The sequence below is a fragment of the Prunus mume genome, linkage group LG6, assembly GCF_029339155.1.
Source record: "Prunus mume cultivar Tortuosa linkage group LG6, ASM2933915v1, whole genome shotgun sequence".
NCBI classification, from domain to species: domain Eukaryota; kingdom Viridiplantae; phylum Streptophyta; class Magnoliopsida; order Rosales; family Rosaceae; genus Prunus; species Prunus mume.
Genome location: NC_142703.1, coordinates 3707950 through 3731385, shown reverse-complemented (window position 1 = coordinate 3731385; position 23436 = coordinate 3707950). Strand labels below are relative to the sequence as shown.

The 23436-nt window shown below is 39.3% G+C and overlaps 5 protein-coding genes across 6 annotated transcripts; 3 read left to right on the top strand and 2 right to left on the bottom strand.

Moving 5' to 3' along the window:
* Window positions 1–1395: 1395 nt before the first annotated feature.
* LOC103336537 (GDSL-like Lipase/Acylhydrolase superfamily protein) lies at window positions 1396–3012 on the top strand. Its single transcript, XM_008239589.2, is given in 6 exon segments — window positions 1396–1636; window positions 1727–1854; window positions 2049–2291; window positions 2396–2414; window positions 2417–2644; window positions 2736–3012. Coding segments are annotated over 6 exon segments (1074 nt in total). The 5' UTR covers window positions 1396–1401; the 3' UTR covers window positions 2957–3012.
* A 609-nt stretch (window positions 3013–3621) lies between these two features.
* Window positions 3622–5284, top strand: RAD52-1 (cobalt ion binding protein). The gene is made up of 4 exons (XM_008239588.3): window positions 3622–4013; window positions 4116–4153; window positions 4247–4341; window positions 4932–5284. Exons 1-4 carry the CDS (start codon window positions 3727–3729, stop codon window positions 5073–5075), a joined length of 564 nt encoding a protein of 187 aa, XP_008237810.1. The 5' UTR covers window positions 3622–3726; the 3' UTR covers window positions 5076–5284.
* Window positions 5285–11328: 6044 nt separating this feature from the next.
* LOC103336535 (RNA-binding (RRM/RBD/RNP motifs) family protein) lies at window positions 11329–16627 on the top strand. Of its 2 annotated transcripts, none has more exons than XM_008239584.2 (6): window positions 11329–11963; window positions 12146–12278; window positions 12885–13029; window positions 13514–13550; window positions 14698–15025; window positions 15172–16627. In XM_008239584.2, exons 1-6 carry the CDS (start codon window positions 11781–11783, stop codon window positions 15210–15212), a joined length of 867 nt encoding a protein of 288 aa, XP_008237806.1. In that variant the 5' UTR covers window positions 11329–11780; the 3' UTR covers window positions 15213–16627. The 2 variants fall into 2 exon arrangements, with proteins under 2 accessions (XP_008237806.1, XP_008237808.1); XM_008239586.3 differs by having other exon boundaries at window positions 11330–11963; window positions 15152–16627.
* A 1282-nt stretch (window positions 16628–17909) lies between these two features.
* Window positions 17910–20291, bottom strand: LOC103336534 (acetolactate synthase 3, chloroplastic-like). Its single transcript, XM_008239583.3, has one exon. It carries the CDS (start codon window positions 20232–20234, stop codon window positions 18240–18242), a length of 1995 nt encoding a protein of 664 aa, XP_008237805.2. The 5' UTR covers window positions 20235–20291; the 3' UTR covers window positions 17910–18239.
* A 733-nt stretch (window positions 20292–21024) lies between these two features.
* Window positions 21025–23105, bottom strand: LHCB5 (light harvesting complex of photosystem II 5). The gene is made up of 6 exons (XM_008239582.2): window positions 22745–23105; window positions 22573–22657; window positions 22400–22450; window positions 22083–22203; window positions 21846–21980; window positions 21025–21405 (listed from the first exon to the last, which is right to left on the bottom strand). The coding sequence occupies exons 1-6, from the start codon at window positions 22962–22964 to the stop codon at window positions 21145–21147; spliced, it is 873 nt and encodes a 290-aa protein (XP_008237804.1). The 5' UTR covers window positions 22965–23105; the 3' UTR covers window positions 21025–21144.
* Between the last annotated feature and the right edge of the window lie 331 nt (window positions 23106–23436).

The following is a 23436-nucleotide window of genomic DNA, read 5'->3' as shown; positions in this document are numbered from 1 at the left end:
TCACCAAATCTCTCTAAAACTACTTTTATACATACTAATCTAATTCTTTTTAGAAATTAATTTCCTTGATCGTCAAGGAAAGGGGTCAAAAGAAGTAGAAATAAGAGTTAGTGGGGTCAAAAGGATCTAGCTATAGTATAAGTAGGTGGTTGATCACCCAACCCCAAGGGCTTTCATCTTCCATACCTTTTCTTAATTGCATTGTTCTTAGACTTTTGTAAGCAGAACTAAAGAAAGGCGAATGATATAGGCCTTTAGACTTTTTGTCAGAAGTATAGAGAGTAAGTATCATTGCATTTTCCTCCCATTGTTGATGTGCTTTAATTAACTATTTAACTATAGACTAGTAACCCTCTTGCTACTTGCTAGTGATTATTGTTTAGCAACACATAAGGGGTCCCCTTGGATCGATTAGGATACGCCACATGGCATTCTTTTGGACAACCAGCCATCAACATTGTTTGCTTTGTGTCGGCCTAAGAAATGCTTGTGAGTGGGAGACAACAAAAGTTCCCTGCTTTACTTCCATCTTCTAATTCGGAAACGGCAAGGGAAAAAGGATGAGCAATTGAGGTTCTCCAGTAACAAATTGAAGATTTGACCTTCTGTGTTTTTCTTTTCTTTTTGTGTCATCATTATGTAAGTTTTGGGGTAGGAAGAGGTTAGGGCAATTGATTAGAGCAGTGTGTTATATCTTGTTAGGTTATAAAGCAATGATCGAAATCGTTCTGTTTTTAGGTTCAATTTCAAGGAATTCGTATGCATAACTAGCATTTAATTTAGTGATATTTCTCCAAATATTAGAAAAGAGCTTCAAGTTCTAATTGCCTTTGTAAAAATAAAATAAAAAGGTAAATAAATAAAATAGTGAGCACCAAAAGGAAGCAGATTAAACCTAGCTATACCTTTTGAATTATATATGTAAATAATTTGACAGTTCCAAAGTTGGTTAATCTAAGATACCGATTTCACATTTGATGGGCGATGGGTACGCTAGTTACAACCTACAACACATGAATCTCACGTAACAAGGGATAAAAACATGTGAGTGTCTCTGTCTGTGACATGACCTCATTTGATAACATGCAAAGAAGCAAGAGAGATAAGAGGAACCAGATCCCAGAAAGAAGATAAAAGGCAAAACGGACGACAAAAAGACAACCCCAAAAGGCATCCAAAAGCAACGTTTTATGGCTTTGCAAATTTGGAAATGCTTGCGTTACATGTCATATTTAGCCGTTTCGTCAAAATGGAATGGTTATATATAATCAAGTCACCTCTCTATCATTTCCCACCTTAATCTGTGTTGTTGAAGTGAGGAGGAATAATATGGGCGGTAAGAAGAGGATTTGTGATGAAGGGGAAGGGGTGTGGTTGGGCAGTAGTGGGGTGGGGGTGGGGATGGTGCTGATCATGATGATTTTAGTGGTGCAATGCTCAACAAGTATTGGGTCAGTGTCAGCAGCAGCAGCGCAGGTTCCAGCAATGTTTATTTTTGGGGACTCATTGATTGATGTTGGCAACAACAACTACCTTAGCTCCTTTGCAAAATCCAATTATTATCCTTATGGCTGCGATTTCAGGGCAGGCCCTACTGGCAGATTCTCTAATGGAAGAACTGTTGTCGATATGCTTGGTTGGTACCTACAGGCTACAGCTACACCCTACACACATGTATAATTAATATTAATTCATTCTCTCATGGGTAATTAATCAATATTTGCAGGAAATTTGCTGGGTCTTCCATATGTTCCACCCTTTGCAGATCCTAATACAAAAGGAACCAAAATACTTGGGGGAGTAAATTATGCTTCCGCAGCTGCTGGCATACTTGATGAGACAGGCCAACACTTTGTACGAACTTAAATCCTCACTTGTCACATGTTTACACATATATATACACATATTTCACAAATAGACCATTGAATCAGTTCATTTTGTTAAAAATATACACGACTTAAATTTGTAGTCTGACAATACAAACATTTATATGGCAATATATACAAATGTGACATATATATGATCCACACACATGAATGAATTCACAGGGACAGCGGTATAGCCTTAGCCAGCAAGTGCTGAATTTTGAGAGCACCTTGGATCAGTTGAGACCGATGATGAGTGGAGCCAACATGACCAAGTACTTGGCTAAGTCCATAGCAGTTTTGGAGTTTGGAAGCAATGACTACATCAACAACTACCTCTTGCCTTCCCTCTATTCTTCCAGCTACATCTACACTCCTCCTGCCTTTGCCAACCTTCTCCTTAATCGCTATACTCAACAGATTCTGGTACTAGATCTAGACTCCTTGTTTGTTTATTCAATTCTTTTTTCTTTTCTTTTTTTCAACATCTGTCGTTCATGAGATTGAAATTAATTATTATTATGTTGTAGGCGTTACACAACGTAGGATTAAGAAGTTTGTACTAGCAGGAATTGGGCCATTAGGGTGCATTCCTAACCAAAGAGCCTTGGCCCAGCCCGGAAGGTGTGTGGATTATGTGAATCAGATCCTTGGTAGCTTCAATGAAGGGCTTAGATCACTGGCCAACCAACTCAACACCAACCATCCTGGAGCCATATTTGTCTACGCCAATACTTATGCTGCCTTTGGTGACATGCTTAACAATCCTGCCCTTTATGGTAACAACAACTATTTATAATTTTCGTTTAGTGACACTAAGGATGCATTTAAAAGTACATAATACATGGCATTGGCAATTTGGCATGGCAGGGTTCAGTGTGATTGATAGAGGGTGCTGTGGAATTGGGAGGAACAGAGGGCAGATAACATGTCTTCCATATTCGGTTCCATGCGCAAATAGAAATCAGTACATTTTTTGGGATGCCTACCACCCAACTGAAGCTGCAAATGCCGTCCTTGCTTGGCGGGCTTTTAACGGCCCACCCTCTGATTGCTATCCAATCAACGTCCAACAAATGGCTCTCATCTGATCACCATACTTTTCGTTTTTTCTTCTAAACCCTTTGTTTAGATTGATGTTTTCCAATCTAAGATAAGAATCAGATGCCACTTGAGCATCGTTATTGCTGTCTTATAAGTATGATTTGTTTGAATTGAACCCAAAATTCAATCACTAAGTTCCCATTTCTTTTAAATAAAATTTTCAGGTTCATTTCACTGGTAAATTAGATGAAGATCTAATTATGTTTTACACCTTTAGGTTTTAGGTGAGTTTACTGTGAGGTTGTGAGATTGTTTGAGAATGATTAGATAGGCCAAAATCACTTTTAGGAAGAAGCACCTCTCACGTGATTGTCCAAGAAATTATTTTTAGTGATTTTAAGTGATTTTAGAGAGAAGCACATTCCATGTGATTCTCCATAAAAATGATTATTTGCCTCTCTAGAATCACTCCTAAATGAACCCTCAATTTAAGTCGTCTATCAATTTGACCATTTAATCTTCCATTAAATTGATATTGTGACACTTACATTTTTCATATTATGTGTGAACAAAAAATAATAATAATTCAATTTTTTATAAATTCTAAAAGAAAAAAATCTGTCCTTAGGAGGTTTTAGGGATTGAAGTGAAAGACGACCCCAAAATTTAGGATAATAGTATTAATTTGTTGTCAAATATTTGGCAAGTCAAGCGACACTGTGCCGTTAAGTTAAAAAAGAAAGAGAGCGACAGGGCCGAGAGGGTTTCGCTGCTGTTGTTTGCTTTTGGGTTTTGTGCTTCCTTTGGGGAGAAAGGAATGGCGCAATCAGTCGCTTCTAAATCCTCTATGTTGAGATCGCTGTGTGTAGCTGTGGGTGAAGGCTCACCGTGGCGGCGTTCCTACGCCAAGTTGGCCTCTTCTTCTAATGCAGAAGGGCGGATGGAGAAACAAGCAGAAGAAGAAGGAGGAGACGACGGCTTCGCAGTGAGCTCGGGAATCAGCAGACCCCTCTCTGAAATCCTCAAGCAACTCAACAAGAAAGTCCCTGATTCCCTCGTCAAAACCCGCTCTGAAAGTGGCTTTACCTCCAAATACATCCCCTGGTATTACTTACTATAATATCTTATAATCTTGTTTTAATTTCAAAATCCTTGTGACAGAAAAACAAAACGAGTCTGAATCTGGCCTGATATTTTTCATTTCAGGCACATTGTTAATCGGATTATGAACTTGCATGCTCCAGGTAGGCACCACCACCACCACACCAGGCTTCATATTCCCAAATGACTTCCAATTTTTCTTTTTCTTTTTTTTATTGCACATGTTTTATTTGTAGAATGGTCCGGTGAGGTCCGCAGCATCACTTACTCCGCTGATGCCAAGTCTGTATCTGTTGTTTATCGTGTCACGCTCTATGGCACTGATGCTGAGGTACAACAATATTCATATTTTCATTTATTTTCCTCTAACCTTATAATTTTCATAGTGTTGGAAATTATAAATTCACAATTGTCTAAGCAATCTAGAATATTCCATTACATGTACTTTGCATATGTATCTTCTATCTAAAAATGAATGAATGGGATGCCATGAACTATCTTTTCTTTTAAGTGAATTTAGAATTCAGTTGTCCTAAAATGGGAAGACCTCATTGGCTTGGTAGTATATTCTGTGATCTTGGTATTCATCAGAAAACTTATACAACTGTTTCTTAATTTCCTTTATTTTATTTTATTTTTAATCTTCTCTCCTGTGTGATCCATGTGTTGGATAGGATAGTTGCATATATCCGTCTTCTTTATGTGCTAAGATATATTCAATAAAAAAACTGGGATGTATGTTCTACTAGTGAAGTCAGGACTCCAGGCACTTCCACAGGTTTCGTAAATTAGGAAATTTGTGGAAGCTCCTTTAAATGAGCTTCAGAAATGTTGAAAAACAAAAAAGAAGAGAAAAAAGATTGTAAGGTTTGGCACGTATCTGACTTGTTTTCCCAACTATATGCTACTTGTTTCTGCCAGATCTTTAGGGAGTCGACCGGCACTGCTTCAGTAGATGACACAAGTTTTGGGGATCCTGTACAGAAGGCAGAAGCAATGGCATTTCGTCGCGCTTGTGCACGTTTTGGACTTGGGCTTCATCTTTATCACGAGGATTTGTCGTAGTTGCACATAGTGCTTGTGCTATGAAGTACAGGCTTCTTTGCACATTTTGGTGTCATTTTTGTTTTTGTGTTGGTAGATTTTGAAACGGATGCGACCCTGTCATACTCTAAACGCGAAAGTAAGGAGTGACTTATACTCATCTTATTTGGACTCCCCAAACAATGTAAACATGACACTTCAAAAATCAATATCTGGGATGCTTAGCTTTCTGTTTCTGTTTCTTTATTCAACCTCTTATGTCTCTGACTAAAACTCTATTGAAGGTGAGTTGATCATACGGATTTAGGTGGCTCCATTTAGTTCTCTTAGATGTCTTGGCTCTCTTCTCATATGGCTAGGATAATTAAGAGAACCAAGACATCTAAGTGAACTAAGTAGACTTTTTGTTAGAGAAAATGAAAAGCTAAAGGTTTGAGGTTTGAGGTTTTTACTTTGAAGAATATGTTTATGTTGTTGAAAAGAAAAAGTAATTGGCATGAGTTTAAGCAAGATAAGTTGAAGTGACACCTTCTTAGGTACGCATTTCGGGTTGTGACTGACATTCAAGCATTAGTTCCTGTAAGTAAGTTAGGAGGTGAAAATGTTGTATTTTGGTTTTTATTTTATATTTTATCTCAAGTTATATTTAGCATAGTCCTCTGTTCACTTTTCTATTACTCATGGAGGATTTACTTGTTGAAAAAGAAAAGGTTGTATCCTGGAAGCTGCAGCCAGACCATGGTCTTAGGGTGGCAAAGCTATCTGAAAGGACTGCGTGGGAACCACCACATGCTCCGTACTGCAACTAAATCTAAATGTAGGCGGAGCGGCGCTGTTGGTTGCACTGTACAAAAGTTGAGCGAAGGCACCATGGTTGAACTGAAGATATGGTATTATTTTCTTCTCTTAACGTTGGAGTCTGATTCCTAACAAGTGCTTAATTTGATTGCCTTGCCATGGAAGGCCTTGCGCAACTTCAAGAGAGGTAGTCAAATGGGGAGTGAGGGACGAGGGAGACATGCTCCCTTGTCTGACGGGCCTGCAAATCAGTGTTCCTGACTAAGAATTTATTGACATTTGTGGCTAGGCCCAAACCAGTTGTGGTGTGGTGGTGGTGTAATTTGTGCATGTGTAATGCTACTCTTACCATATTCTCATACTACCTTATGCTACTCTTACCACATCGATTAAAATGTATTAATAAATTATAAAAGAAAAGAAAATATTAAATTAATTTTAATTGATATAGATGCCTCTCTTATCTGCTACATAATGTAGTATGAAAATGTGGTAAGAATATCATTATTCTTTGTTTATATAACTCAAAAAATGCAGCTGTAATGTAACAACAACCCTCTTATGCGATTGGGATGAAAACTCGAACAGAAAAGTTGAGCAATGAATTTATTACGGGGTGAGGGCACTAATTGTTCCTGAATTGGGTAGAATTTCAATTAAGTATTGAAACCAAACATGTGTGCTTCTTTATGTTACCTTTGGACGAAAATGGATGAAACCTAACTCACTCTTGAATTTCGATGAAGAGTTTGTACAGTAACAGTATGAATGAAGGAATGAAGCCAACAAGGCTAGGGGCATAGGGCATAGGGCATAGGGGAGTGGCAAGGTACAGGAAGGAAGGAAGGGAAGTGGGGCCCACACAAGTGTTTAGTGAGCTGGAAGGGGTGTGGGGTGGTGGGATAAAAGAAAAGATAAAGCAGCCCTGCATGAGGCAGGCATGTGTATTTGTGTTATCAGTTGGTAACAATGCTTCTGTGTCACTGCCTCCTCTCTCTCTCTCTCTCTCTCTCTCTCTCTCTCACCACTTTACGCAGAGTGAAACACTTAATATGAAAAAAGAAAGAAAGAAAAACAGTAATTGTGTCTATGTGTCTGTCTGTGTGCGTGTGTGTGTGACAGTGGATATGAGTTGGATATGGCCATACTGGTCATATGGGAAGGAAGGAAGGAAGGAATTGAATGGATTGTCACTTTCTTTGGTCAAAGTAATTGGAAGACAGCTGCCCCAGTTGCCAGTTAATACCTGCTACCATACCTTTTCCCTATTAAGTTTTGCTTTCTTATTCCCTTACCCTCTACCTCTGCCTCTTCCATCATCTTATCGCACTCGTCCATTATGCATACCTTCCTCTTCCCCTCCATCCGATGGTTGATATGTAATGAAACAAGGACAATAATGTAATCAATACGACAGAGCACTCTATATGTACATACATATGAATATGAATATGATGATGGTACGTAAGAATGCTCTTCGTTTCATATCATACATAACATAATCGTAATTCTCAAGGGATTTCTGGTGGCCCATATTCTCCAAGTACCAGCATCATCATCAGCAAAGGTTTTGGGTTTTGTTTAAAGCTTGCTTAGCTTTTTGCTCTTTCCTAATTGCCCTTCCTCCCATATCTTATTGCTTAAATGCCATGCCCTTCTCTTCTAAATCCAGCACAACCTCGGGCCTTGTTGGACTTACAAAACTATAATTTCCAACGCTAGACATGTTATCAGCCGCGAAACCACAACAAGGCCGTTGCCGTGCCAAATACAATTTCTGAAATTAATTTATAACTCATTTGATAATCATTTCATTTTTATTGTTTTTGAAAATTAGAAAAAATTAAAAATGTGTTTGGATAATAGTTTTCATTTTCTGTTTTTGGGAAAATAAAAACTATTAACCTAATTTTTTTTAAACAACTTGAATTGTTTTTTTATTTCTTGGTCATCCTTTCTTATTCACCAATTTTTCATCAACCCATATATATTCCACTTATGCTACTAAAACTCAGTATTTGGGACCTCCTAACTTGAGCATGGCCACTCGACTCTTGCGTTCGGCCACGAACCCTAAGTCGTGTCATGTTTAGGGGGTGGACATTTGAACCAATGAGCTGAGTAAAACAAAAAGGGGGGAAAACACCATGTTGACAGAAAAAGTCAACCTAGGCTCAAAAATCGAACGGAACTGCTTTGGATCAGTTCCCATCCCGATTCTTGTCTTGAAAAAACCTGTCAAAACCAAACCAGACCGGTATGTTCAATTTACTTATTCATTCATATCCAAAATAATTAGTAAGCCTAATTAACTTTCAAATCACATTAGTAAATCCAAGTAATATCTAAATATTTTAGCACAATTAATACCCAAATATCTTAGTTTCAATTTATACCCAAGTAAATAACTATAGCCCAACTTCTTTTTCTTTTCGGTGAACCATAGCCGCTCATGTTGCGCTTCCGTCTTTATCTATTTTCCACCTATTTCTTTTCATTTCTCCTCCTCTTTATCTCTTCACATCTTTCTCTCTTATTTTATCTCAACTACCTATTTTTCCTTTCTTCCTATTTCTTTCTTCTTCACATCTTCATATATTTATCTTTCCAAACCAAAAATTGGCTGAACTGGAACCAAAATTGCATAGTTCCAGTTTGGTTCGGTTCATCTAAACACTTTCTATGAAAATTGAACTAAACTAGAACCAAAACCACATAAGTCCGGTTTGTATGTTTTTGTCTTTCAAATTTCAAATTGTTTGGATTTTTGAATTACACTATAGTAGTTAATGCATTACATTCATGTGAAGGCAAATGGGGGTGGTGATTTTTGACTGGTTTAATCTCGACATTTGTGCACAATCAAAGATGATAATTCATGGGCTGTTAAAGAGGATATATGTGGCTAAGGGTTTGTAACATTCCACATCGACTAATGGAGAGGGGGTGATGTGCATTATATGTACATGCCCACCTCCATCTAGCATGAGGCCTTTTGGGAACTCACTAGCTTCGGAGTTCCCAGTTGGGGAACTCCAAAGCTAAGCGAGTTAGGGCTAGAGCAATCCTAGAATGGGTGACCCACTAGGAAGTTGTTTGTGAGTTCCCAAAAACAAAACCGTGAGGGTAGAAAAGGGAGCCCACAGTAGACAATATCGTGCTACGACAGAGAAAGTTGTTGGGATAGTTGTTGCCTTTCTCTTGGTAGTTTCAGATGAGGAGAAGGTTTAGGTTGGAACAAAGGTAACATTGGATTTGGCCTAATGTGTTGTTGACGTGTTTTTTTAATTTTATTTTTGGAAATACCAATCTAATATCAAATGAAAAAGCGATACTTTATTTATGTTATTGGTGATTTTAGTAGGATAATTTATGTGTATTTCTTGTAGGAAAAATAAAAAGCTCTAAATGCATTCAAAAGTTTTAAGGCCCTTGTTAAGAATGAAATTGGGAGCACAGTTAAAGTTCTTCGAACGGATCGTGGTGGAGAATACACTTCACAAGCTTTTGAAGGTTTTTGCACCTTACATTATATTTAGAGAGAACTTACCACATCCTACACACCACAACAAAATGGTGTGTCCGAGAGGAAGAATTGAACAATCCTTAACATGGTGATGAGCATGCTAGCAAAAGAGGAAAAGTTCCAAAGAAACAGTAAATTATTGGAGCACCACATGTTGAATAAAAGCCCTACACTTGCACTTCAGGACATGACACCCAAAGAGGCACGAAGTGGAAACAAAACAGTGGTTGATCACTTCAAAATCGCTTAAATAGATTTGTTTTGGTTGAAAGATTTCTCATCTCTAGGATATAAAGAAGAACTTCAAGTTTATGTTACAAAAGATGTCAAAAACCCGCAGTCCAGTCGTGTAAGTTGGTTGCTCAATAACCTTAAACAATATCTTTTTACTTTTTCCCACTAGAGCCTTCCTTTTCCCCAACCCAAAACCCACAACATATCTGAAAACGCCTTGGAACCACCCATTCGGCTAATAAACCGAGCTTCTCTCCCCAACTCCCCTCGGTTATGTTGTGAAGAGCAACCAGCTTTATGTTGGGTTTTGTAGATTCCTTGCTTTGAAAGGGTTTAATCTCATCCTAGTTTTCTGGGAGTTGTTTATTAGCCTTTTGAGGCTGGATTTTGGTAGATCTAAGTATTTATGCTACTTTAGACCTCTGTTGTGTGTGTCTTTGCAGTTTTTGGGCTTTTGTGGTAGACCTCTTTCAAATCTCTCTGTTTTGTAGGTGGAGCTTGTAGATTCGGTCGTATCTACTATCAACAGTTTTTTTTTTTTTTTGGAATGAAGTGGAGATTTGAAGATGTTGTGATGTTCTTTGGAATGTCTTGGTGGAAGCTGAGCGGTAATGTCCTCCACTTCGAGGTGTTTCATATCCCAAGTTGTTTGAGTGATTGTTCTCTACTTGGTCTTCTTGAAGCACTAGTTGTTGCAGGATTTATGGGTCCTCCTTGTATGTACTCCAAGTGAGATAGGTTGTTATTTTGTAGTCATTATCTTGCAATGTTTGTGCCTGTTTTTTTTTTCTTCATATTTTCTAATTTTATGTATTGTAAGAATCTCCTTAGGATTGTGTTCTTTCTATTTGTGTCCTGAGTATTTGTCATGTTTATCGATTAATCTTACTGTTTAAAAAAAAAAGAAAAAAAAAGAGCTGGTTGCTCAATGTTGACTTAAAATTTTTTTTTTTAATAATAATATTGACATTTAAGTTAGAAGAGCATAATGAGAAATTTGTGAAGATAAATCCTTGCTTGAAGAGCTATGAGTCTATGACCTAGCCGCCTAGCCTGGCCAAACCTAGATAAGTGGTATATGGCATGTCACTATTATGTCACGCACCAGAGAGTTAAGTCCAATTTTATTTTTAAATGATTGATTGTGGAGATTTAAAGAAAAATAGAAATAAAAAAATCCCACCACGTAGATTGTAGACAGTAAACAGCTGCCGCTGCAGTTGCCAATTGGACGAGGCTGACCTTTGACTTCCCGCGTGATTGCTGTTTTTCTGATTTCATTCCCTCCCAAAACTTTTTCCGTTCCGTTTCTGCCACTGCTGCTCAGTGAGTCAGTGTGTCTCACGCCTCACCTCACTCCACCAAAAAGTTGACAAAACAAACGCACTTGCTTGGGGGCAAGTTTCGTCATTTTGATGCAAACAGGGGGCAAATTAGTCACTCGACATCTTCCCCTTAAAAATAATCAAAACGACAGCGACCAGGGACATAATAATACGAACAGAAGCCATTCCCACTCTCATCATTACGCGTGTTGGGATTATGCACCGGTATGGGGAATAGAAGATAATTACATATAGCATGATGATTCATATAAAAATGGAAAACATACGAGTGTGATGAAGACGCGCCAGATGTAGTGCGTGAATAGTTGATGTACAATAATGTTAAGAGGTGGGGGCTGGATGTGTATATAATTCATGTCCGTATTATGAGAGGGGCTTTCCTCTTTTTCCAACTTTTGCTTTCTCTTCCCTCCCTTCTCCCTTCACTCTCTCTCCCTCTTTTTTTGATCTCTCTCTCTCTCTCTCTCTGACCTAATTGTCTCTCTGATCAACACCCTCCTCCCTCACCACCAAATTCCTCACCATCTAAATCCTGTAGAAGATCCCTCTAAATCTAGTGGGACTTGTTCTTTCTTTCTTCTTTTCTTCTTCTTGTTCCACCACCACCACCACCACCACCACCAACTAGATCCATCTATTATTAGCTATCTTTGTGCCACAGTGGTAGATAGGGCTCATAATTAGTTAACATCAACAACAACAACAGCAAGATATACATAGGGAAAGTTTTGTTGCTGACTGAGAGATCCAGAGACAGCAAGATATATTGTACAAGGAGCTGCTAGCTAGAGGTCGATCCCATATTTGTCCTTGAAGATTAAGATGACTCCAGCTAATTTGGCAGGGCAGTTTGGTGATACCACATACACCAAGGTGTTTGTTGGAGGATTGGCTTGGGAAACCCAGAAGGAAACCATGAAGAAATACTTTGAACAGTTCGGTGAGATCTTGGAGGCTGTTGTCATCACTGACAAGGCCACCGGCAGATCAAAAGGCTACGGATTTGTATGATTTCTTCTTATTTTTCTTTTATCACGTGCATTTTTCATCTCTTATATCTACACATATGAATATGTACTAATGCTAGCTAGATCTTGACACAAAACAAGGATTGAAATCGATCATAAAATCAGTATACTTGATTCTTCATTTGAATTTTCTGATAGTGAACTTGTATAATTATACAGGTAACTTTTCGCGAATCCGAAGCTGCCATGAGAGCTTGTGTGGATGCTGCTCCTGTGATTGATGGGAGGAGGGCCAACTGCAATCTTGCTTCTCTGGGAGTTCAGAGATCCAAGCCTTCAACTCCAAAGCATGGTATACCCGCCTTCATTCCTCAATTTTCTTTTATTTTCGTATCTTTTCTGAATTAGGTATATGCATTGTCATACTGGTCTTCTCCAAATATAGATTATAATTAGTGATCAAATATGACAGATCTGACAAAAGTTTTAGCAAGAATTAGTGTTGCGTGTTTGAGTTGTGGATATTCCTCGCAAGAATTATAATTTGTGTATTAAAAAGAGCCGAAAATATTCTGGTTTGGAGTAAACTCACTTTCACAGTGAAATACATGCAACATGAATATTCCTAAATAAAGGATTAAGTTGTTAATTAGAAATGGTTAAATATCGAACAAGTCCCATATATCCTTTTTACTAAGTTAATTAGCAACAAAATTACCCAGCTACCATTCCAAAGCATGACATATAGTTTATAGTTTTGGAACCACATGTTTCCTTTTCTTTGAAGCATATCCTCCTCATACATGCATACATACATATATATATATCTTCAGTGGAGTGGCATGCATGCAATTAACTCTGTATGTTTATGTTATAATTTGTAGAGTGATGATAGATATAATCATGAATTAAATTTGCAGTTGGAAATAATTAATAAATTGGGTATATATATGGATAGGTGGTGGAGGAGCAGGCAGGAACTTTAGGGTAATGGGGTCTTTCCAAACAGGGTTCGGAGGTGGAGTCGGATCAGCTTTTCCTTCTGCAGCAGCAACCTTCCCTCATTATGCCATCCAACAAGGGATACCTTACAATCTTTATGGGTATGTATACCATCATCATCAACTATTATAATTAACTATATAGGATGAATTCATTCATGAACATGCTTTCATTTCTACAACAATATGCATCATGTGTATATATGGGAAGCTGCACGTGCATTGCCAACTCATGCACTTCCACCACCCGACCTCATTAATCAAAAGCACGCTCATCTCTCTCTCTCTCTCTCTCTCCTTTTGCATTTGTTCATATTACATGCAGATTAACTCATCCTTGCATCGCATTGCATGTCTCCTACTTTTGCAACCTTAGGCATGCATGCATGCATGCGCTATATCATGCATGACATGAACTGTTTTATCATGAGTCATGCATGCATACATTATTTTCATGTTCGATGCTTTTTAAATTAATTTGAAAAAGAATATTCGTTTTGGATCTTGAGAGTTAATTATTTCCAAAGCTTTAGTTCAGCTTCTAACTTGTAACTTTTCGATTTCTTTGAACGCTATTCCTTTTCAGGTACTCTCCATACTCACCAGACTACACTTACCCTACGGTTTGTAGACACTTCTCCTTTTTATTACTTTTAATTTCTTTTCTACTATACAGTTTCACTTCTTAGGATGCTCCTGCTTCTGGAAGCCTTGCTACTTTTTCCTTTTCAGGAGGCAATCACTTTTCAAATTTCTCGACATAGTTTTACCACTTGGTTTTCCTTTTGTCCAAAGAAACTATTTTGGGAGCTTATTACCGACCCACTAAAATAAACTAAACAAAATTACCTTTTCCATAGTAAAAAAAAGAAGAAAAAAAGAACGCGGCTTTCAAATTCATGTCATTTTTCGTCGAGGAATTTAAAAGGCGCGTTCATTCGGCATTCCTTTCAAATAAAATGAACAAAATAAACTATTTTTCGCTTGATGTAATTGCATATTGCATGTCGACCCCGTTAATTAAATGGGACCGTACCAATAATCTAATTTTTTAACCAAAAGATTATAGATTTTAGATGAGAGTTTAACTTCTTCATTATTCATTATTAAATAGAATTTCACATAATTAAAGTTGGATTTGTTTACAATGAAAGTGGTTTTTCGCAGATCAATAGTACATAGTGGCACGTGGTAGTGTACATTTAGCCATGGGTAATGATGAGCTTTCGGATTGGTTTTTATTTTATATATAAAAATTATCGAAATTATCGTAGCTGTATATTTACTCTTCCACATTGTCCATATTAGATAAGGGTAAAGGGGGCATGAAAATAGTGGACCAACCGACAGCATATGCCAAGAGGGTCAGGTTGTGAGAAATAATTTAATTTCGTCAATCAAACTCCTTCTTTTCAATCCTTGATTCATTATATTACAAGGACATGTGGTCCAACCTCCCATCCTATTTACGCTTTCACTCTACGATCTTCGCTACACACTCTCTCTCTCTCTCTCACACAAAAAGAACCTCAAAAAAAAAAAAAAAAAAAAACCTAGGTATGATGAAAGTAATGGGGAACCCACAGGATTAGTTTGACGAGTCTTGTATCGTTTCTTGGGTATCGATAAAGTCCAAATTAACGGCCGGTTAGATTTAAAAAAGAAGCATGGATATAATTGACTTTAATTTACTTTAAGGTACGTACGTAGTTTATTTCGAGTTGGTTATTAATTGTGTTGTGCAATACTGTTGGTATCTGTATGGTTCAGAACTACTATGGTTTGTATGGAGGGGCAACCGGGCAGTATCCTATGTACGGGACAAGCCCTGCAGGCGGAATGGTGACGGGAGCTGCCGCGGCTGCAGCTGCGTTTTACCCGTATCTGCAATACGGATCAGAAGGGAATGGAGGAGCTGCAGCAGCTTATAGTACTACTTCAGGTGTGCAGAACTACGCAACTGGTGTCCAATATCCACACCACCACCACCACCACCTGTTCCAGTATTCGGCCTTGAATTCAACTGGTGTTGGAGGAGGCTACCAGCACTATGGTCCTCCCATTTCTCTTGCGCCCTCACCCGCCTTGCAATCGCCAGGTAATTTGTAATTAACCTAGCTAGACCTGCCCACTTAATCACTGCTAATACTATATATTTTTATTTATTTATTTACAAATGAAATACTTGAGTTTGGTGGAAAGAGGGTACTAATATCTTTGACAGTGTGCTTTGCTGTGCCACAGGCGTAACCATGGCCCTCCCTGCACCAATTCCTCATCGCTAGTCATTGAATCCAAAGTGCGTGCATGGCTCCAATTATTCAAACTCGATTCCATCCTCTTCAGCTGCATATGGCTTCTGAATTTTCAGCAAACCTTTGGCCTAACCATGGTTCACTTCTCCATCTCTTCCTCTCTCTCGCCATCTAACACACAAATTAGCCCCATTTGCAAATGGCATTTGGGCTAGTTAAGCTCTTGCACACATACAAAGCCTCCCATAGGGGCTACATGAAATCATTCTCCACAATTGGCTGGGGTGCATCTCATACTCATGCATTTTCATTTTCCCTTGCATCTTTTTGAAAACACTTTGGGTTCCCTTGAAGAGAACTAAAGCATCTTTCTACTGATCACCAACTCGGGCTATTGGGTATAGCTAAGTTGGGAAAAAAGGTTTTTCTTTTCCTTTTTTTTTATAAATTTTATAACTTCTTAGCCCTGGAGGGGCTGAAGCAACAAAAGAAAAAACCAACCTCATGTAACTTTTGGCCCAGGAAGGCTAAAGAAAGACATAAAATGGTTTGCAAATATTGTAAATTCAACACAAATAGCAAGCCCTTCACTTGGGATGTCAGTCCTAAAATGGCTAATCCCTCCATCTTCAGCTAACCAATCGCCTCAAGAAAAAGAGGCGCAGTTTTAGGAAGTAAAAAAAACATGGGCATGGAATGCCCCAATTGTTTTGGCTGTTAACATCTAGTCTTAGGATTTTAGAACTAGCTAGGAGCAGTCAGTCTTTATAAAGCTTTTCCAAGTTTTTTTTTGTCAAGTTTCACATGATATAATGTGTCTAACCAACCAACCAACCCACCATCTTCCCTTAGGGTAAGGGGAGGAGGGGAGCAAATCACTAACTCTTTTTTCTTTCTTGTAAATTCATTGTGGCTAAACTATGGGAGTTTTAGCCATTTCACTAATTTTAGGAGGGATAGAATTTGTGTCTTTTTCTTTTTCTTTTGGCATTTTAGCTTTTAGCTAGCTAGCTAGTACATTAATATCATCATACTTTTGAGCACTCCATTGATGGATGTGGAGCTCAAAAGGCATCTGCATGTAACCCTCGGGAGATATTTTGGTTCCCTTGGGTTCGTCTCCACTAACGCACCAACCATGGTTAGGACTTAGGTCAACCTCATCTTTCGTCTTCTCATCTCTCTCTCTCTCTCTCTCTCTCTCTCTCTCTCTCTCTCTCGATCATCTTCGACTTGGAAATGGACCTTGATACTCTTTTAATTATATGTATAAGTCTATGGTTTGGATTGTAATTAGGGATCCTATTAAGGACAGTTAAGATTCATTCTCTCTCCATCGATGGTGGTTGAGAATGGATATGCTACTTACTGCTATGCTTTTAATTTGAGACTGTTATGGTTACACCTTCTGATGCTGTTAATTCGAGACTGTTATTTCCTCTTAAGTTCAAATTGTTGTCATGGCCAACTAGCTAGGGTAGGGGAAATGCCCCGTGATTTCTCAAACATTTAGAATTAATGAAACAACTGTTGAAGAACCCAATCCGATGAAATAACTGTTGAAGAATATTGAAGTAGAAACTTACTAAATAAAATAAAATATATAATGAATGGTTCCATTACTAATATTATCGGGACCTTTTGTATAAAATCTCACACATACCATATATATGGGTGGTTAAATTAGGGGCAATATCAAAGAGGAAATTAAGAAAATTACTATAAATAAATACCCATCTATTCCTAAACTACCTCCATAAGACCTAACCAAACTTACAAACCCATTAAGGGGCCTATAGAGAGGAAATTTTTTTGCCCACGGGTCAAAGTAGGTAGCCCGAAGCCCAACAAGCTTGGGCTGGCCCAATGGTTAGAATAGATCGGCCCGGCCCACTCTAAGGTTGGGTAGGATTTGGGCTTAAAATTTGAAGCTCACGACCCGACCTGACCTAGGATAGCCCAAGGCTTGCTCGTCTATGTCCTTTTTTTAAGATTTAATTGATGCACTCCATAACCTCATTTTATACTTAATCAAAATAATTTAATATGTATGATAAACTAATGAACTTCTTATTTTGTTTACACATGCATGTTATAAATTAAGTTAATTTTTTCAATGTTGTTTAAAAATTTGTAACAAACAAGCAATATATACAATAATCTTTTAGTGCCCATTTTTTGTCAAGTTCAAATTTAATGGTTCAATAAAGAATTTGAAAGCTTATTTTGGCTTTATTAATTATAATGGCAAAATTGCTTTAATTTTCATAATATAAATCCTAATTTGGGATAGACATAGAAGTAACTCATTTTCATAAAATTCATTTTTAGGTATAATATTTTTATTATAAAATATATTGACTATTGGTGTAGGTTTAGTAAAAGAGTTTGGTTATTATATTTTTGTTTTCTTAAGTTAATTTATACTATTGTTTAAGAGAAAACTCTTTAAGACAAAAAATATGTTACCAAAAAAAAAAAAAAAAAGACTTGGAAATTTAATTAATTATTATAAAAAAAGCCCGACCTGGTCGGATAGTGCGGTCCAAATCAAGCCCTTTGAAACCTTGGCCCGATTCAAAAAATTTAAAAAGCCTGTAAAACCCAGCTAGAACTCAAACATTTCGGCCTAACCCGACCCAATGACGAACCCTATCAATGAAGTGTCAACATTAGAAAGCAACCAAGAAAAAGTTCACATTAACGGTAGCCGTACCAACAACAGTGTCAATGAACCAACAAAATCTATAAACAAACTAATCCCAGCAGAGAACAAATCAGCGAGTATTGAAACAAGCATTACAAACGGAACCTTGAGCAATCGACCTACATCACCTAATTCACTTTAAACAAAGAATACCATCTTAACTACTAGCATTTTCTTTAGGAAGCTAGGGATTGCTCTCTTATACAATATACATTTAATACATAAACAAATAAGTGAAGTATGAGATAGCATCTACATAACTTTTTTGCATAGAAACGATGAGTTTATCTTACACAATTAGATAAACTAAACACTTTAAGCACATCTCAAACTTGTAGATACGAAGGAAATCAATAAGACGATCTTCCATCACCTTCCGTTATCACATCTTTGAAAGCACCACCGCTGGGAATCATAGGTAAGACATGCTCTTGATGGGGCACTATTACATCCAACAAGTATGGACCAGGAGTGTCCAACATTTTCTGAATTGCTTCCTTCAGATGCTCCTTCTTCGTCACACGCGCAGCTGGTATCCCACAAGCTGCTGCAAACTTGAGCATATTCGGGAATATCTCAGACTCGTTTGATGGGTTCCCTAAGTAAGTGTGAGCCCTGTTCGCCTTATAAAAGCGATCCTCCCACTGAACCACCATACCCAAATGCTGATTATTCAACAGCATTATCTTAATGGGAAGATTCTCTACCCTGATAGTTGCCAATTCTTGGACATTCATCATGAAACTCCCATCGCCATCGATGTCAACAACAATTGCATCTGGATTTGCAACAGCGGCCCCGATGGCGGCAGGCAATCCAAAACCCATAGCCCCTAATCCCCCTGATGTCAACCACTGGCGAGGCCTCCTGTATTTGTAAAATTGAGCTGCCCACATTTGATGCTGCCCAACTCCAGTGCTTATAATTGCATTCCCATCCGTTAATTCGTCAAGGACCTGAATCGCATACTGAGGAGGAATGGCTTCCCCAAAAGTCTTATAACTCAATGGAAACTTCACCTTCTGCTCTTTCAGCTCCTCCCTCCAAGCTGAGAAATCTAGTTTAAGCTTGCTTCCTTTGCCTTCCAATATTCGATTTATCCCTGCCAATGCCAACTTCACATCTGCACAAACTGACACATGAGGCTGCTTATTCTTTCCGATCTCTGCTGAATCAATATCAATGTGAACAATCTTAGCGCGGCTAGCAAATGCTTCGAGCTTCCCTGTAACACGGTCATCGAACCTCACCCCAAAAGCAAGCAACAAGTCAGACTTATCCACAGCATAATTAGCGCACACAGTCCCATGCATCCCAAGCATTTGGAGGGACAATTCGTCAGAGCACGAGTACGCCCCCAGACCCATCAAAGTACTCGCAACGGGGATCCCGGTAAGCTCCACAAATCGCCTCAACTGGTCGCTCGAGTTCAAACACCCTCCACCAACATACAAAACCGGCTTCTTAGACTCTGATACCAACCTCACAATCTGGTCCAAATGGGACTCAGAGGGGGGCTTGGGCAACCTAGACATGTAGCCGGGTAGACTCATGGGTTGGTTCCAATTGGGAACTAGAAGCTGTTGCTGTATATCTTTGGGTATGTCTATCAAAACTGAGCCTGGTCGGCCTGAGGTGGCCAAGAAAAAAGCCTCACGAACAATTCTAGGAATTTCCTCTACATCAAGAACAAGGTAATTGTGTTTGGTGATGGATCGGGTTACCTCAACGATGGGTGTCTCTTGAAAAGCGTCGGTGCCGATCATGCGGCGGGGGACCTGTCCAGTGATAGCGACCACGGGGACGCTGTCGAGGAGTGCGTCGGCGAGGCCACTGACCAAGTTAGTGGCACCAGGGCCCGAGGTAGCAATACAGACACCGGGGAGGCCGGAGGAGCGCGCGTAGCCCTCGGCAGCGAAGACGCCACCTTGCTCGTGGCGAGGGAGGACGTTGCGGATGGTGGAGGAGCGCGTGAGGGCCTGGTGGATCTCCATGGATGCGCCTCCAGGGTAGGCGAATACGTCGGTGACGCCTTGGCGTTCAAGGGCCTCCACGAGGACATCCGCGCCCTTTCTTGGCTCATCAGGGGCATATCGAGAAATGAAAGTTTGTGGGTCTGAAGTGGTGGTAATAGGGGTGGTGGTGATGCTGCCGGTGCTCGTGGCTTTGGGTTTGGGTTTGGGAGAGAGAGAATTGGAGATGTGGAGAGGGCGGTAGAGAGTGGGTTTCTGGGGAATAGGGGAAAAGGGGCGGGTAAATCTGGAAGTGTTGTTTTGGGAATTTGTTGAAGAAGGGAGAGGAGAGGGATTTGACAAGAAGGAAGAGGATGGAGCGATGGCCGCCATTTTTGACAAGATGAGAGCCTGAGAATCGAAGAGGGTGAATCAAGATTCAAGGATGGAGTTTTGTTTTGTAAATGAGAAGGGAGACGAAGTAGGGTCGGCGCCTCAAACTCAAACATTGGGTCTACGGCCCACAAGCCCGATGATCGTTGTTGGATCCGATGGGCTGCTGTCCTGCACAAGCCTATTCGTGGGCCTCATACTTACTTATCTGGTATGTTTTTCAGATTACTTTGTTAGAGTGATTTTATAGTGAAGGCGGTATCTAATGTTGTTAGATGATGTCTTATTTCTTAATCGTTGGATTAAATTGATTAATTTGATCAAACGGTTAAGAGATAACGCCTCATCCCACTATAGAATTCTACTACTTTTGTTATTCTTTTCCACACACTTGGAGGAGTGACAGGAGAAGCACAAATTGGAGCTAAAATCTCTGTTTTTTGCTCCCCAAACACATTCCTGGCTGATGCGTGGCTCAACTTCCTTGAAACTCTGTTGGTTGTATGCTAAAATCTCTGTTTTGGTAGCTCTCACTGCTTAGGAATGGTAATGGTATAACCTTTCTGGAAACTGTCATCTCATATCACTGATAGTATTATTTATTTGAAGGGTTTCAAATTAACTTTTGTAACAGCAAACAGCCAAGTTATTAAAGAAGAACAAATTTTGATAATGATCATCGAGCAAATTGGATGTCAAGGATATGCAGAGCATGATAATTTTGGGCGGAAGAACATATATAGTTTGACAGACACTAAAACCGTAGGTTATGTTATGGTAGGTCTCTATGTATAAAATGAAAAGCAGCTGCAATTCCATTCAAGGATTAAGGTTAAATGCCTTAGAAAGGACGGAATGTGATATACAATGCACTTGAATTTTGAGTGGAGCGGCAAGAGGAAACTTAAAATTACAGGGTTGGAGCTCTTTCCACAGAGCCACCTATCACAGTAAGCAAGTTGTTGCCGAAGGGATCACTGAGATGCTTTGCTAGGTTTTCGACAGGACCTTCTCCTGTGACATAAGCTTGCAGGAAGAAACCAAGCATGGAAAACATGGCAAGTCTTCCGTTCTTAATCTCCTTCACCTTTAGCAATGCAGCCTGGTCTGGATCCTTAGCGAGCCCCAATGGGTCAAAAGGACCACCTGGGTGAAGCTTGTCCTCCAAATCCTACCAGGAAAATCACACAACAGAGTCATGAGATTGTCATCCTTAATACACGTAATCCTTTCTTTTTTATTGATTGCGTTATTATTTTTCTTAAAAGGGCATATATATCTACCAGCATATGCATGAGCTGTATCCTACTATTATTGTCTTCAACCTCAGATTTTTCAAATTGTCTCATGAAGCAAGTGTTTTGGCTTTAGTTTAAGGGATTTGCTCCCGGGTTGACAGTGCAGATATAAGGCAGGCAGTCTTGCAGATTATAACTAGTAGTGTGTGAATTTTGATATGATCAATTATCTTGTACACTAAAATACTCGGACTAAATTTTGAAAAGTTCCAACAACTTATGTGGGTTTACTCAGAATTTATTAGTTTAGATAACAGCAATGATGAAATCAGGGTAGTAAACTATAAAATTAAAATGAATTCTAGTTACGTACCAAGCCATTTGTGAGTCTGTAGTATTCTGCTCCACCTAGAAGAACAACCTCAGCAACAACAGCAAGGACAAGATTGATAGGTATGTTCTTACCAAAGTAATTCAATGTGTTCCCATCAAGGAGTAGAGCTCCTGTCTGCATTCATGGGTAATAATACAGTAGAGTCATGATAAGTTGAACGCTTCTACTCCGATATGAAAAACAATGTTTAATTGACTTATTAAACTAAATGCAAACCTTGAACCAGACAGCCTCAGGGCCGCAGTTAGCACCAAATTTGTTGAAGGCCTCTGGGATGATGAATCCGGCAGCACCAAGCATAGCCCACCGAGCATGGATTAGCTCATATGCTTGGTATCTGCATTAACATTATTCAAAGACACCACGGTATTAATTACCCCCACATTTCATCAATTAAATTGATCATCTGTTTGTTTCCATCCTAATGAAAATTAACTGCAGAAGAAAGAAATCATATCTCTAGTCTAGAGAGAGAGAGAGAGAGAGAGAGAGAGAGAGAGAGAGAGAGAGTATTATGAATAGCAATAGCGTACTTGCTGAAGTTTTCTGGCTTCTTGCCTAGCCCAAAAGGATCATATCCATAACTGCATTGGATCATGCACATCATATCAATGAAATGAAGTAATGGACAACTCAATTAGAGGTTCAAGTAATGGCTCAATAATTTCAATTAGCTAGAGAGAGATAGAGATGTTTAATATCTTACTCGCCAGGAACTTCTCCAGTCAAGTACTCTGGGATCTCTGAGCGGTCCAAGAGCCCCTCAGGCAAGAAGATTCTTCTATCAGGACCTGATGAATTAATTAATTAACTGCATGGCATGGCACTGATTTATTAATAATTGGAGGGAGAAAAGAAAATGATGATGAACAACTTACCATACCACTTGGCGAGCTCTTCGTCAGCAGGAGCAACAGCCTTGGCCTTGGGAGGGGGTGCGGCCTTCTTCTTGGAGAAGAGTGCGACGGTCTTGAAGGTGGCTGGGGTGGTGGCTGAAGGGGCCGACCTGGCTGCGCCGCTAAAGTTGTTCAGACTGTTTCCAAGCAATTCAGACACACCAAGGGAAGCAGCAGCTGTTGATGCTGCCAGAGAAGCCATTTCAGTTTAACCTTGACCTTCACCTGCTCTCTCTCTCTCTCTCTCTCTCTCTCTCTCTCTCTCAGCTACCGGCGTCCTGCCCCAATTATGCTCAGGAGGAGGAGGAGGACTCACTCAGGAAGTACGTAGTGGAAACTATGGCTCACAAGCGATATACTATAAGCTTGAGCTGGTGGATGTGGACGTGCCAAGTCGGATTTTTGTTTGCGGGATTTGATTGGTTTGCAATGAACCTGCGCAATCCATTCCCATGATTTCATAGGGTGGATTTGCTGATTTGGCAGATGATGCTGCTGACGTGGGATGCTCTTCAGATAACATCTTCTATCCAATCCAATGTTGATGGCCTCGACTCTTTCATCTCTCACTTTCACTCACTCTCACTCTCAGCCATCCTTTTTCATCTGCAAATTTACCATAAATACCCAACAGCTACCCCATTTGCTGCATAAAACCCAAGACGTTGTTTTTT